General features: G+C 48.4%; 1 protein-coding gene across 1 annotated transcript; it reads left to right on the top strand.

The window, feature by feature from the left end:
• Positions 1-202: 202 nt before the first annotated feature.
• Positions 203-14,385, top strand: Cldn11 (claudin 11). The gene is made up of 3 exons (XM_057757022.1): positions 203-605; positions 4,092-4,256; positions 13,147-14,385. The coding sequence occupies exons 1-3, from the start codon at positions 380-382 to the stop codon at positions 13,377-13,379; spliced, it is 624 nt and encodes a 207-aa protein (XP_057613005.1). The 5' UTR covers positions 203-379; the 3' UTR covers positions 13,380-14,385.
• Positions 14,386-15,490: the final 1,105 nt, after the last annotated feature.

The raw sequence follows: 15,490 nt of genomic DNA on the forward strand, positions 1-15,490 counted from the left end.
TTTACTTTCCAGCGCTGACCGTGCGTTACCCAGCCCCGCGGGGCGGCATGCAGCCCCCTCCCCAACCCCTGCTCCCTGCCACACCCCGCCCGGCTCGCGATTGGTCGGCTCGGCCCGGGGCTGTCGCGGATTGGCGTTTGCTGGCCCGGGCCACCGAGTTTAAAGAGGGGGCGGGGGCGCGCTGCCCAGCAGCGCTGCTGTCCCCGCCCGGCACACCTGTCTTCGCGGCAGCGCTAGCAGCATCTCCCGCTCCACCTCGAGTGTCCGGAGCCAACGGCTCGCCAGGGCGGCAGGGAAAGCCTAGTGCAGGCCTTGTCCAGGCCGGCGCAGGGGGTACAGTCCGCGAGGGTCGAGCCAAGTGAACGTCGCTGCTGCCACCATGGTAGCCACATGCCTGCAGGTGGTGGGCTTCGTCACGAGCTTCGTGGGTTGGATCGGCATCATCGTCACCACGTCTACCAATGACTGGGTGGTGACCTGCAGCTACACCATCCCCACCTGCCGAAAAATGGACGAATTGGGCTCCAAGGGGCTGTGGGCCGACTGCGTCATGGCCACTGGTCTCTACCACTGCAAGCCCCTCGTGGACATCCTCATCCTCCCGGGTAAGGACCCTGAGCTTGAAGCAGCTCCCAGAGGCAGACTGGGGCAGAAATGGGGATTTTTTGACAGGGTTCTCAGAAGTTTGGGGGACTCAAGAGACCTATGGGTACAGTTTTGACATCTTTAATCCCACCTTGTAGGAGAATTAGCCTTAAACAACCACCTGTCGGCTTCAGCTTCTTAATCTGGAACATGAGATAATAAAGGCAGTTTGGCCACTGGTAACACTGGCTAATGGCTTTGAGAATTTAATGAATCCAGTCCTATACGCATGGTAGGAACTCTTGTTAATTCCCATTGCTTCGACATCCCAGTTTTCCAAGCTAATCTACCAGAGATCCTAAAGCCTGGCCCCTGCCTTCCCCGACGGGCTTCTGATCAGAGTCAGTCTACAGATCTGAGGAGGAAAGCACACAGTGTGAGTTCTTTTACACTGGTGCCTGAGAAAGTATCTGCTGAGCTTCTGAGACTGTACAGGACTCAGCCATCCCCCGAGAGGTTAGGCTCACCTTCAAGGACTCTTTGGATTGGCCAGATTAGTGAATCTCTGATGTTTCTCTCAGGTCTCAAGGCCTGTCTTATCTGGCCTGTCACCACCCATATCCTTTGCCCAGGAGTCCCTCAAAAGGGCTGCAGTGACACCCCTCCCCTGCTAGAGTGTCACCCTTCCTCCAAGCGGGCTGCTTGGTATTAAGAAGAACCAGCACCTCAAGAGAGGGACAGCCCACCAGAGACAAAGGCGGTGCTGAGGATCACTCCAGAGCTTGCCGCCGTATCTCTGGGTGTGTGTGGGAGGATTGATGAGCCTCTGAGACACTGGGTGAGGGAGTTTGGGAAGGCGCATCCTCCTTTGGGTCCTATGGGAAAGATGACTCGAGAGGTTGTCAGCACTACTTGTAGGTTCCTGCTAGAAATCTGTCATGCCTTGTGGTGAGGCTGCCTCTGGCTTTCAATGATGCTTGTATTTAAGGGCATAGCCAGGTCTTAAGGTGAGACGAAATCAGCCCTAAAGTTACTGGTCTGAGAGTAGCTGAATTTGTGCCTTCTCCAGACCACTGGGCTTTCCAGAGACCCTGTGCCCCCAATTGTGCCCTCTTTTCCAGACAGGGCATTTGGAATTCACCTCCCTCTGCCCAGCTCACTTACTGCTAACTTCTTATCCTTATCCCAGGATGCGGTATTGGAATCGAACCCTGGGCTTTGCTCATGTTAGGCGAACTCTCTGCAGACTGAGCTATACCCACACCTCCATTACATTTTAAGTTCTCTTTGTATTTGCTCCTGGTCCAGACCTTGTCTCTACCACATAGTAGGGGGCACGGTGCACATCAGCCCCGCCTTTCAGTGCCCTTTTCTCCATCTGGACATTTGGAAGGACAGGGTTAGGGAATCCTGGTGTGGACACAGCCTCAGTTAATATGGCTCTGATAGACTTGGGTCAGACTTCAGGACCCAGCTCTCAGAATCTGGGTTACCCGGGACAGGTTGCTAACCCCAGGAGACCCTAGGAGGTCTTCTTTAAAGAATTTAAATAAAACCAATCACTTGTTTTTCAGGATTGCTTGCAGGAGTCAGTGAGATGAGAAACGAAGGTCCCCTTTCAAGTAGGAGACAATCTAGAAAGGGCAAATGTCATTGGTGGCAGAGATTTCTGACTAATGTATAAAATCCCTTTGTTTCCTTCCCCTGAAATTACGTTTCCTGAGCATCCGCTGCCAAATGGCTTGTTTTCAGAGCACACGGGCCATGCTGGGGTTGGGAGTATATTGTGTGGAAAAGTTTAATTGTCCTATGCTTCCTTACCTTACCAACTGGGTGGGGGTAGGGGCACTGCTGTCTCTGACTTCTGATTCCAGACATGGCCATGGGACTGCAGCACATGGACAGCCTTGTGCCGTAAATTTCAGAGCATCGGTTTGAGTTGACTGCTGCCTTTGTGTGGGCCCTGGCTCTTCTTCCAGGCTCTTCTGATTGGGCGGGGGAGGGGCTGGGCCTCAGACTTCTGGGGCTCCTCCTGGGATACCTGACAGGTTATCTCATTCTTAGGACGATGGGCAGTAGTTGGAAGAGAGCCCATGTGGCACACCTTGCTAAGGGGCAGTGTTGGCGCAGCATGTTGGCACAAAGGTGAGGTTGGCCGGATCTGACATGAGGTCGTGGTCCACGGGAAAGGGTCAGTTCTTGGCTTTGCCAATAACTCAGCCTCACTCAGGCCACTAGCTCTGCCTAAGCAAATGAAACAAGACAATAGACATTTATAAACATAAGGCTTTTATTTTTAAAGTGGGGAGGAAATGCTTCAGTGGGGAACAATGAACGATGTAAAAGGGAAACAGTAAGCCTGCATCTGTGGAGCTCTTGGTCTCTGTCCAGCTTGTTTGTAACATTGTTCATACCGTAGCACTCTTATTTGACAATGTAGAGTGGATACCTTTGCTCTACATCTCTCTTCAGCTCTCCTTTTCCTTCATGGATAGTTCTGTCACCTGTTATGGGGCATGAAGACCAAGGCAGGTGTCTACTCTACAGGAATCCCCAGGACTGGAAAGACGTCTTTTAAGCATTGACAGACCCATGGAGAAACATGCCCAGGCACCACTGATAAAGCAGGAAGTGGAAGTTGATCATCTAAGGGGAGAGGAGCCATGAGGACAGCAGCCTCTGGGGAGGAGCGAGAGAGAGGAGGTCTTAGTTTCTAATATAGTCAGGGCTACATACATTCACACCCAATAGGAACTGAGGACAAAATTGTGCGGCACACTGAAGTGAGCAGTACTGCGCTGGGCTGAGTGTGAGTGTAACCCTAGCACTGGGGAGGCTGAAGCAGGAGGATCAGAGATTGAGAATTGTCCGGACAATGGAGAGTTTCTGTCCTGAAAACAAACAAACAAACCAAAAAAAAAAAAACTATTAAAATCGACCCAGAACAATAATATCAGTAATATCTGCTGCCCATTTTCTCAGTGCTTAGCGTAGACTATTTTCTGAAGACTCTTTGAATTGTGAGTTTTATTGCCAGTGGAGTTCTATTAGGAAGGTGGAGGGCCTTTGTTATTATCATCACGCTGGCGACAAGCAAGTAAGATGCAGTAAGTCACTGACTCGCTACGGTTCCATAGGCAGACCGTGTCGCAGTAGACGAGTCAACAACCCGTCATCAGAAGTGAGCTTCTGAGCATTTGAGTTTCTGGATGAATCTTTAATTAGGTGTTACGATGATGCAAGTAAATCTTGACGGCTCCCCCATGGCCGAGTGGTCTGCACCCTCGTCTGCTCTGTTTCTCTTGCTCTCTCACTGCTGTTAGCGCCGAGTTCCTTTAAAAGTAGGAGTTGCGGGGTGATCTTGGACATCGTTGATCCCATTTTAAGTCTTAGAGGAGACCAGAAGGAGGAAGGTGGTGTTGAATTCCTGAGAGGTGGGACTCAGGAGTAAGAGACCCTGTCCCGCGCCAGGGTCTAACGCGCCCTCTCTGTTCTCTCGTTCCCAGGCTACGTGCAGGCTTGTAGAGCTCTCATGATTGCTGCTTCGGTTCTGGGTCTGCCAGCCATCTTGCTGCTGTTGACGGTTCTTCCCTGCATCCGAATGGGCCACGAGCCTGGAGTGGCCAAGTACAGGCGAGCCCAGCTGGCAGGGGTGCTCCTCATTCTGCTGGGTAAGCGTTCCCTCTGGCTACCCAGTTCCAGTGAATGTGAGCTCAGGTCTTGCAGTTGCTACGTCAAGAGAAATGCGAAAGAAGTCAAGACAACATACTGGACAACAGACACCCACAATCTGTGTCCTTTCGGTCATATTCCAGAGGAGTTTAGACAGGACTGGTTTCATCTGTGAGAAGGGTTGGGAGGTTAACAAGGAAAATTGGAAGAAAGGGGTTTGTGGGGTGACTCTCTAAGCAGACTCTACAGCAGAACCCCTTTAGAATGATTTGTTCACACTTCATAGCAAATCAATTAAACTGGAATTTTCTGGGGATCAGGTCAGGAAAGATATATTTTTTTTAGGAGGCTTCCAGGGTGATTCTCACTGCAGTAAGAAATGAAAGCCTCATTAATAAATAACAAAAAGGGCAGGGAAAAAGGAGCACAAAGGAAAAGGGGCGGGGCATGGCAGACCAGTAGGTGATGGATGAGTATTTTGCTTAGTAAGTGTCCATTAATCAAGAACAGCAGGCATTGTGGTAGATTATGGGGACCCTGATGAAGAAAAAGGTGTGTATAGATACTCCAGGATATGGAGTCTGGGGGAGGTCACCTTAAAATGACTTGTATAAAGTACACAGGGAAGACAGCAGCTAAGTCACTCTGGAGAGGTTTCCCGGAGCACAGGGATCCAGAGAGTTGAAGAGAAGCTGACAGGTCGTGGGGTGGAGGAAGGAACCGTCTACACTGGGGAAGTGGTTCGTGCTCATTCAGTTTTGTTGATCATACCTGTACGTAGTAGGAGCTTGATCTAACTTCCTGCCGAGGGTCTTGTCCCCTGTACTGCAAGAAGAAATGCTGGCAAGAAGCACATGTGTAATCTTAGCCCTTGCAAGGTGAAGGCAGGAGGATCTGAAGTTCAAGGTCATCCTCTTGGCTAACCAGGCTAGCCTGGGATATATAAGACTCATTGGGATACATAAGATACACTGTCTCAAAAACTAGCTCTCTTTTCTTACACATAAGAGTTCCAGAATACCTCCAAGTGAGACAGCATGCTTGAGCAGCTGCAGACCAGTCTACAAGCAGGAGAGAAACAAGCAAAGTGTATAGATACCAATTGTGGTTTTGCTTTGCTTTGTTTTTGGTTTTTGAGTGGTGAGGAAGCAATGTGTAATTTGAAACTTCCCAGATGAATTATCTCCCCTCCCCTCCCTCCCTCCCTCCCCCCTCCCTCCTTCTTTCCTTCCTTTTTTTTTTTTTTTTTGAGATAGAGCTTATATAGCCCAGGCTGTCCTGGAAGTTGCTCTGTAGGCCAGGCCTGCCTTGAACTCAGAGATCCACCTGCCTCTGTCTTTCAAGTACTGGGATTAAAGGTGTGCGCCACTACACAGAGGTCACTTGGTTCTCACCTTCCACCATGGGGACCTGGAGAGCAAACCCAGGTTTCCACTCTTGTCAGCCCCTTTGCCCACTAAGCCGTCTCATTGGCCCAAGGTTTTCTTTATCTTTTGAAGGTGTCTTGTACAGGAAGACAGTTTGATAGCTGAGGAAAGTGGGATGGGGCTGGAGAGAGGATGTGCATCTGTCTGGCCCTGTTTGTCTGTCTCCATTCAATCTGTGGGTAAAAAGAAACCCGAGCCCAAGGAAGCATCATGGGAAGAATGGATGGAGGGCCTCGCAGTCTGGGTCTAGCCTCATCTTGATACCGCCTGCCCCTCTTTACTGCTGTCAGATTTATTTCTCAGCAGGTCTCCACTGACCCTCGGTTTTCATGTTGTCTTGACTGGACGGAGCTGGCTCTGGACTGTGGAGGTCATTGTCTCAAGTGTCATCTGCTGATGTCCTTTCTGTATCCTCACCCCCAGCCACAAGACCCTTGCTTTCCCACCCCAGGGATGGGCGGCGGGGGGAGGGGGCAGAGTGTGAAGGCGTCTTTGTGTGTAGTTCTCGGTTGTTTTCTGCCACTCGTCACTCTTTGGGGAGAAGTTGGTCCTGGGCCCATGCTCAGTCCTAGGGGTCACTGATGACACCCCAGCCGAAGTATGGCTGCTAGCATGAAGTAGTTCTGGAGCTGGGGTAGGGGTGGGGCTGGAAAGGGGCAGTGTCAGCCAGTCCTGCTCGAGAAACGGAACATGAATTCAGTTCTTTCGGGTCCTGAGAGTCTCTGACTATTTTTCCGAAGGCTTGAAAGAAAGGCTCCCTGCTGGCCAGCTGTGTCTTTTAAAGTCTGAGTGGGGAGGAATAGGAGCTTGATTCTGTGGTTTCTTAAGCCAGAGGCAGTGTTCTAAGAGCAACAGATGGCTCACAGCTAGGCAAGAGTGGAGGAGAATCTAGCATCTGAACTTTTAAGGCCCAAGGCCCTAGGACCTGACGCTTCTCACCTTGTCTGCTGGAGTCAAACCAGCTGTACTGAATCAGGACGCCACTGCCCTCCATCAGTGTCTAATAGGGCCACTGCAGTCTCTGCGCAGCCAGGCTTCCTTCCCAGCTTAGTGAGAACGGCGCAAGGAAGTATGGGACACACTTAGCATGGCATCTTGCGCATAGTAGGTCATGGTTGCCATGATTATGCCATGATGTTGGCTTATTTGGGTTCTGCAGGGGTCATGTCCACGCACACAGCTGGAGAGAAGAGGCACGTTTTTTCACTTCCAGAGACATCACCTGCATCCTTAGAAATCGGAATGTGGGGACCCACAGTGGTGATGGTCACTGTTCCCATCACGAAGGAACCCTGACTCCTTGTTCTGATTCAGTTCATTCTTTTCTCGCTGGGGCGTGGACAGCCCTTCAGCTGGACGTCTCTCAGGGAGTGGGCAGGCAGGAACCGGTGTTCAACTTCCTCAGGGACTTCTGTCTTCTTTCCTTTTCCCCTTTACACACCTGGGCCTGGTGGCTTTATTTATGGTGGAAAAAGTTGTTTCAGCTGCAAGCTTCCGGGTTAGCGGCGGACTGTACTAGAATCAAGGGTGTGGGCGAGTGTGAGACAGTCTGCAGATTTCCTACAGGGAGAGGGGATCCTTGCCTTTGGAAAGAGTGAGGTCCTGGATGCAAGCAGAGGAGAACAGGCTTATTACTGTGTACATATATTTAGACCCTTGTCTAAATAAAAATTCCTCTCAGTAATGGGAATGACGGGGCGTCTCAGGAGGGCAGTGACTCTGACAGTGAACGGAGACCCTAAATGCTGTGTGAGCCCTTTCTGTGATTTTTTTCTTTTTGAAAAAACAAGTTCCCGGAAATGTGGCAGAGTGTACAGCTTCAAACCCTAGCAACACACGCACAACAATAAATACGAATAAAATTAAGTCTGACAGATAACCGTGAGACTTGTTTTAGAAAGCTGTAGGGAAACGTCGATGGCACACGCAGTGAAAACGATGGGAAAAAGTCAGCGCGAGAGCCGGCCAGGAGAATAATAGACCTGAACATTCCATCACTCGATGACAGCGCTAAACGCTAGGTTCTCCTGACGGCCACTGTGTGGGAGGAGCTTTGGGAAGCAATAGGTGGGAAAAGAGAAACTCAGGCTCTCTAGGTCCATATGGGAAAAGAGCAACAGATATGACCGCACAGCTCCCTGAGAAACAGTACCTGTCCCCCAGCCTCTCCCTCAGTCCCGTGTGTCGGCTTCCAACTTCCTCTCCCCGTGCAGTTCAGCGAGGCTTCCCGGTCATCCTCAACTTCCCATCCCCCGACACCCAAGGCTGTAGATGACTCTGGTGACGATCTCAGCGTACCAAGGAGGATACGGTCAGGGTCAGAACAACTCGAGCAGTTAACAGTGCTTCACAGAGCCCCTTGGTGCCTAGTGTAGCTGCAGCAGGGCCTGAAACACAAACTCACATCATGGAAGAAGAGGCGCTGCTCTGGGGACTCCCCACATTCCTAGTCTTCTTCTTTCTCTGTTTTTCTCCCGTTTGTTACCTAAAAATTCAGACACATCTGCATTAATTTTATTTAACTTCCTCGTATCTTTTTTTCCGCGCGTGTGTGTATGTGTGCGTGTGCGTGTGTGTGTGCGTGTGTGTACGTGTGTGCATGTGTGTGTATGTGTGTGTGTGACACGCACCTGAGAGGGTTTGAGGAGGACCTTTTCTGTTGTGTGTGTGTGCGCGTGTGGGTGTGTGTATGTGTGTGTGTATGTGTGTGTGTGACACGCACCTGAGAGGGTTTGAGTAGGACCTTTTCTGTTGTGTGTGTGTGTGTGTGTGTGAGACGTCCACCTGAGAGGGTTTGAGGAGGACCTTTTCTGTTGTGTGTGTGTGTGAGACGTGCACCTGAGAGGGTTTGAGGAGGACCTTTTCTGTTGTGTGTGTGTGTGACACGCACCTGAGAGGGTTTGAGGAGGACCTTTTCTGTTGTGTGTGTGTGTGACACGCACCTGAGAGGGTTTGAGGAGGACCTTTTCTGTTGTGTGTGTGTGTGAGACGTGCACCTTGGAGGGTTTGAGGAGGACCTTTTCTGTTGTGTGTGTGTGTGAGACGTGCACCTGAGAGGGTTTGAGGAGGACCTTTTCTGTTGTGTGTGTGTGTGAGACGTGCACCTGAGAGGGTTTGAGGAGGACCTTTTCTGTTGTGTGTGTGTGTGACACACACCTGAGAGGGTTTGAGGAGGACCTTTTCTGTTGTGTGTGTGTGTGACACGCACCTGAGAGGGTTTGAGGAGGACCTTTTCTGTTGTGTGTGTGTGTGAGACGTACACCTGAGAGGGTTTGAGGAGAACCTTTTCTGTTGTGTGTGTGTGTGCGTGTGTGTGTGTATGTGTGATGTGCACCTGAGAGGGTTTGAGGAGGACCTTTTCTGGCCTTTATCCCTTTTTGCCTTATTCCCCTGAGACAGGTTTCACTCAGCTTGGAGCAAGGCTGAAAGTCAGCAGGTTCCAGGGATCTTCCTCTCCTGTCTCCTACAGTTCTGGGTTAAAGGTACAAGTGGCTGTGCCCAGACCTTCACGTGGGTGTTGGGGATTTGAACTGAGGTCCTTATGGTTGTACAATAAGCATTTTTACCCACTGAACCTCCTCAGCTCACACTTATTTTCTTTTCTTTTGCTACCTTTTTGGTTGACACCTAATAATTAATTGTACACATTTAAGAGGTTGTGTGTATCTTGTTTACTTAGTTTCTGAATATTACCATGTGTTATTTAACATTAAGAAGATGGGAAGATACACTTAGATATCGCTTTTGTAACTTCTTTGTTTAGTTAAGACACATCATGAACTTTAGCAAAGACGTGTCCTGTCAACTAAGGAACACATCCTATTGTATTAGTTGAAAATTGTTCCTGATACCGGCAGATGTTCTCACTCCTTAACAAGGAGGGGATTTTACTCATGAGAGGGCAAATCTGTTGTGTCTGCCACCTGTTCCCTGAGTTGTTAGCTTCTGCTCCCCTAAACAGACTGCAGAGTCCTGCTCCTTCCCGTGCAGGTGAGGATGGCATCTATTGAAGGAATAAGAAATTCGAGCACAAAACTACTGTCTTGTCTTAGAGACTTAATTTAAAAATAACTTCTGACATAAATAGAGAAGGGAGACATTCAGTTGTTCATCTTCCTTTACCTTATGGGTAACTGTGACTTTTCATGGAAATCTATTTTTTTTTTTCCCAGATAGCAGGACTGTTTCAAACTCCTGTTTTTCGGAATGGGACGGTGGGTACAGATGGACAGGCCTAGCAAGGCTCTGCCTTTGGGAAAATCAACAGTGGTTGTGGTTTTTTTCACCCCTCCAGATTTTTCAGTGACGCGGTGCTTTGGCTTGTACTTCCTAACTTCACCAGTCAGTCAGCGCCCTCACGGCCCCTCACCCACCCAAAGCTACCGCTGAACTGGAGTATGTTCTCCTATTCTCCTTTGTTGGTGTCTAAACAGTTTTCCTTTCAAGCTCAGCTGCAGGTCACCTCAAGTTGGCCTCTAGTTCCCTTTCATGTGTGGTGGCCTGTTATTTCTTAGCGGTTTTGATGTGCCCTGTCTCTGAGTGCCACAGGAATTCCACCTCGAGTTCATTTGTCTGCAGGAAGGAAAGAGCTACCGGTGTTCATTTGCCTAGTTTGCACGGGTTATGGAAGAGGGGAGGTTTTAATGAGGTAAAATGTGAGTCTGTGGCTCACACTGTTAAAGTCACATTAAAATTTGTGACTGGGGTATAAGGGAAGTAGAACCAAAACGAGATTACCTTTCATTCGTCTGTCTGTCCATCCGTGCATCCATTCATCCAGCTATCCGTCTTTTGTTTGTCAACCCAGTCCTCCATGGCCGTTACAGACATAGGCATCCCCCGTTTTCTAGTGAGTTACACACAGTAAATCTAATGTCTCTAACACAAGCAAAACCAGCCAACCTTCTTGGAAGACAGAGCCTGACTCTTCCTGGCCGCTTTATCTGTGCTTGGGAAATAAAGGAATGCTAACTGGATTGGAGACCATTTCTGCTCTTCCTGTGTAAAATCTAAAGCGGATCTGAATGTTCTTAGTTTTCACAAAGGCAAGCAGTGGTGTAAGTGCTCATGTGCACGAGTGTGTATGTGTGTTCTATGTGTAAATACAAGGTAGCCCAAAAGAATAACACTTATTGGAACCATGAAGTGTTTTGAAACCAGGAGGGATTTGTTGTGCTTACTCAAATCAGTTGTTTGGGAATGAGACCTTTCTTCCTCACCTTCTCGCTCCTTCCCCTGCTCCTCTCAGGGCGCCTGGGCATTGGAAAGCTTTTTCTGGTGACTGGGTGTCCACTCTTTAAGGCCAGCAATGACCTCTTCTTTTTTTTTTTTTTTTTTTTTGGTTTTTCGAGACAGGGTTTCTCTGTAGCTTTGGAGCCTGTCCTGGAACTCCCTTTGTAGACCAGGCTGGCCTCGAACTCACAGAGATCCGCCTGCCTCTGCCTCCCGAGTGCTGGGATTAAAGACGTGCGCCACCAACGCCCGGCTATGACCTCTTCTTATTGTATATCTCCGTCCTACTCAGGGGGTGCAGCTAGTCCGTAGTTATAAGAACTATTGTAGGCTACGTGACAAATGAGATAATTTCAAATATTTCAGAATGGGTAAGACTTGAATCCTTAGTTTACAGCTGACGTTAGATAGATTGTGTTTCCTCCCCGTGGTCAGATGGTGTATGTTAGAAAGCTTGTGTAGAAACCAGAAAATAGCATCCTGTGTTGAAAGCAACAAGGCCCCCAGGAGGCAAGCGCTGGGCTGGCGGTGTGGTGCAGTAGCTTGAGCTTGGCCATGGCTTTTAGGATGCCGACTGGAAATCTTGTTCTGATCAGTGCTGTGTCTGGCAACTCTAACAGGCCATCTCTAGTTAAATCTTTTCCTGAAGTTTCTGTCCTGCTGTGGTTGAGAGACTTCAGACTATACTAAAGGGAGTCACGGGGTTGTTTATCCTTTCAAACAATGTCTTTCAGTAAAACGGTCATCAGACACATGTGGCCATTTGAATGAAAATCATTAAAATTTAAAAGGAAATCAAAATTTCAATCTCACTAGCCCCACGGCATAGGTGAAATGGCCCTATGTAGCCTGTGGCTACCCTATTTGATAGAGCTTGGGTAAATGTTTAAATTTTCTTGAAAAAATCTGGACTAGCAGGAAGATTCACCAGATAGAGACACTTGCCTCCAAGTCTGGCAGTTCGAGTTTGATCCTTGGTACCCAATTGTGGGCTCCTGAAACTTGTTCTTTGACCTCCACACACACCCTGTGATGTGTGTGCTCACAGATACACATACATGCCATAAATAAAGTATAATAACAATCAAAACCCTTGAATAGACGAGCTGTTTTTACCCCAAGAACTGTTCATTTGTGTGTTGGTGTTCTGTGATCGTGACTGGTACCATACAAACTCAGACCCTTGCCTGGTCCTCTGTCCATACGCGCGACGTTTGCACCAGCGAGAGTAAAGGAATAGCTCGTCCAGGCCTTTGTGGTGTGGGCTGAGTAACTCAGGAACGTGGGGAACTGGATGGATACCATCTTGTTTCTCATTTTTGAAGATCCTGATTGTTTACTCATCCGGCTGGGAAACACGGAGCTGTGTCTGGTGCTGAGCTGAGCACTGAGTTCCTACACGTAACTAAGGCATGGCGCCTGCTTTTACAGATCTCAGAACGTGGGGTGAGCAATAGACGTAGAGAGCCGTAAGCCTAGTGCGATTAGATAACCAGAACAATGGGATTGGAAAGGCGGAGAGCTGTGTCTAGCAAACCACGGGGTTCCATTCGAGCACCCCATACACTGCTTGTATCAACTCATGCCTGAAACCTCAGAACTCAGGGGACGGGACTCAAGGTCGCTGGCTACATAGCAAGACAACTTAATCAGTGCAAGGTCCCCCTGGGCTCTGTGTGAAGCCTTGACCTGAAAAAGCTCAGAACAACAGCCACAACACACACGCACACAAAACCAGAACCCAAACTAAAAGTAACATGATATGTAAGTACAAGCAAATACATGGGTTTGGGGCTTAAATGATTACATTAAGTCCTTACAAGGGTGTTTGTCTTTGTACCTGTTGAGGAAAACAAGAACCTGCCATTGGACACAGTCTGTTGTAAGTCATCTCATTCTATAGGGCAGAGGTTGCCAAAGGAACAGTGCTTTGTGTATTGGTGGATCTATTTATTTATTTATTTATTTCTTATTTTTCAAGACAGGGTTTCTCTGTAGCTTTTGGAGCCTATCCTGGCACTAATTCTTGTAGACCAGGCTGGCCTCAAGCTCAAAGAGATCTGCCTGCCTCTGCCTCCCGAGTGCTGGGATTAAAGGCGTGTGCCGCCCGGCTTGTGCTGGTGTTTTTGTAGTTGACTGAAAGGGGCGTGTCTGTGGAGTGAACTTGCCTGCCCAGTGCACTTGGTGCGTGATGAATGTGCCCAGTCACCCTCTCTCCCTGTCTCCCCAGCTCTCTGTGCCATTGTGGCCACCATCTGGTTCCCCGTATGTGCCCACCGTGAGATCACCATCGTGAGCTTTGGCTACTCGCTGTACGCAGGCTGGATCGGTGCCGTGATGTGCCTGGTGGGTGGCTGTGTCATCGTCTGCTGCTCCGGGGATGCACAGTCATTTGGAGAAAACCGTTTCTATTACTCCTCTGGCTCCAGCTCGCCCACGCATGCCAAGAGTGCCCACGTCTAAGAGGGCTGCTCCACTGCCCACCGAGGTGCTGTAGATGCTGGGCCTGGGGCCCTGGGTTTGCTCGCCACAGTGGGGGAGAAGCCCACTTCTCTGCCAGGCACTAAAGCCAAAGGTCTAGAAAGTACCCTGCCTGGTGGTTAGCAGTCTTAACACCCCACCCACCCCACCCACCCCACCACGTCTCGGTTCTTAAAAGAAATCTCTAGCTCAGATAATGCCCACATAGTTTTCTCATGGTGTTGCCCGCTGTTAGCTCTTTCCTTGGGCATTCCATTGTTGTTGATTAAAAAAATATTTTGTTTCTCTCTTAAATTCAAATGTCTTGGAAACATAGCTGACTTGGGTGTGGATTGGATGAGAAATAAAAGACACTTTTCAGACAGTTACCGATGACAATGGGAGGCTCACAAAGACACCTCTCTGTTTTTTCTTCCCTCTTCAGTTTCAAGGTCACTTACACACAAGAGATAGAAGGTGATAGACTTGGGAACACAAGTGGGAGGGACTTCGGAACGCTCTCCCTGGGAGAGTGCTTCCTTTTTATAAGGGTGGGGTTGGGGCTCTTCCTTAATTGGTGATTTTACATTTATCTGTGTGTACTTTTTCAAGATTGATCATTTTTATAACCGTGGGTTTCCTGAAATTCTCAATTCACCAGTATGAAGGAAATGAACCAAGCAGACTTTAATATGCAGTAAGTAGTAGTGAGAAGACTGTAACTTTAACTGACCAGCCACCATTTCCAGGTTTGTATGCTGTGGTTCCTAATTCTCCGGTTGTACGAGCTTCACAGTTAACACATTGTAAAAGCTTTTCTCCCCCTCCGTCCCTGTCTCCATTCTGCTAGCGATCTTGAAGCAATGTTGTTTAACATAAATTGTACTGTTGAATTTGGCTTCCTGGGTGTAAGCACTGATGGTCTATCAATGTCAGAGACTCTGGACACTCCAAACAGGGTTGGTGCATTTTGTTCAGGTAAAATCTGTGCAATAAAATAACCAAGTGTCTCCCAAACTGGTCTTTAGTCTTCTGTTGTTTTTAGAGTATTAGCTGATTAAAAATAAAGCAGAAACAAACAAAACAAAGCTCAACAAATTAATTTCTGATCGCCAAGCTAAGAACAAATCATTTGGGGTTGGAGAGTTGGCTCTGTTGGTAAAGGGCTCGCTGCTTAAGTACGGGATACAGTTCAGCTACAGTCAGCCCCAGTGCTAGCTCTCCTCTCTCTCTGTGTGTGTTATGTGCTGTGTAGTCAGGAAGATTCATGGGGAGTCTAGAAACTCCAGGTTCAGTGAGAGATCTTCTTTAAAAAAAAAGAGAGAGAGAGAAAAAAGGAAAAAGATAGTGAGCCAAACATGGAAGTTCATGCCTTTTTCCCCCCCTTTCCTTCCTTGAGACAAGGTTTCTTTGTGCAGCCCTGGCTGTCCTGGTATTCGCTCTGTAGACCAGGCTGGCCTCCAGCTCACAGAGATTCACTTGAATCTGCCTCATGTGCCACCACCTGGCTTCATGCCTTTAATTTCAGAATTTGGGAGGCAGAGTTGGGCGATGGATACCTGTGAGTCCATCTTGATCTGCAAAGTGAGTTTCAAGACAGCCAGGGCTACATAGAAAGACAGAAACAAAATAAAATAAACAAAAAACAACAGCAAAACGAGTGGTTTGGGGGAGATGCCTGGCTTTAACCCTTGGTTGGCTTACACACACACACACACACACACACACGCACACGCACAGACTGAAAACGCTAATTTGTTATCTAGTATTTCGTTATCTAGTATAGTGTATCCTTCAGATGGACAAAGTCTCTCTGGAAATGCCCATGCCCAAATATCACGGTAGAAATGATTTCTAAGTTACTTATGCAGAAAAGGTCTACTAATAGGTTCTGACTCTGTAATCCTAAGAGGAATTCACTCCATCTGCTCTTTGTGGCCAATACATTTTTTTGAATGGTCATAGTAAATCTTAATTCATGCTCCCCAAAACACACCCCAAATGGCGGCCTCAACACACTGTCTACCTAAACCACAGGGAGGAGGAGTCCATGCTCTTGAGACCCAGCTCTGCAGAAGTTTTCCATCTTTAATCCTCCCACATGACTGCTCTTT

Source organism: Chionomys nivalis, chromosome 24 (assembly GCF_950005125.1).
Source record: "Chionomys nivalis chromosome 24, mChiNiv1.1, whole genome shotgun sequence".
Taxonomy (NCBI): domain Eukaryota; kingdom Metazoa; phylum Chordata; class Mammalia; order Rodentia; family Cricetidae; genus Chionomys; species Chionomys nivalis.

What these genes read in the sequence shown, in the direction of transcription:
- Cldn11 (XM_057757022.1), top strand. Translation starts at nt 380, where the DNA reads ATGGTAGCCACATGCCTGCAGGTGGTGGGCTTCGTCACGAGCTTCGTG. An exon ending in GGACATCCTCATCCTCCCGG is followed by an intron (nt 606 to 4,091) that starts GTAAGGACCCTG and finishes TCTCGTTCCCAG; the next exon opens with GCTACGTGCAGGCTTGTAGA. An exon ending in GGTGCTCCTCATTCTGCTGG is followed by an intron (nt 4,257 to 13,146) that starts GTAAGCGTTCCC and finishes CTGTCTCCCCAG; the next exon opens with CTCTCTGTGCCATTGTGGCC.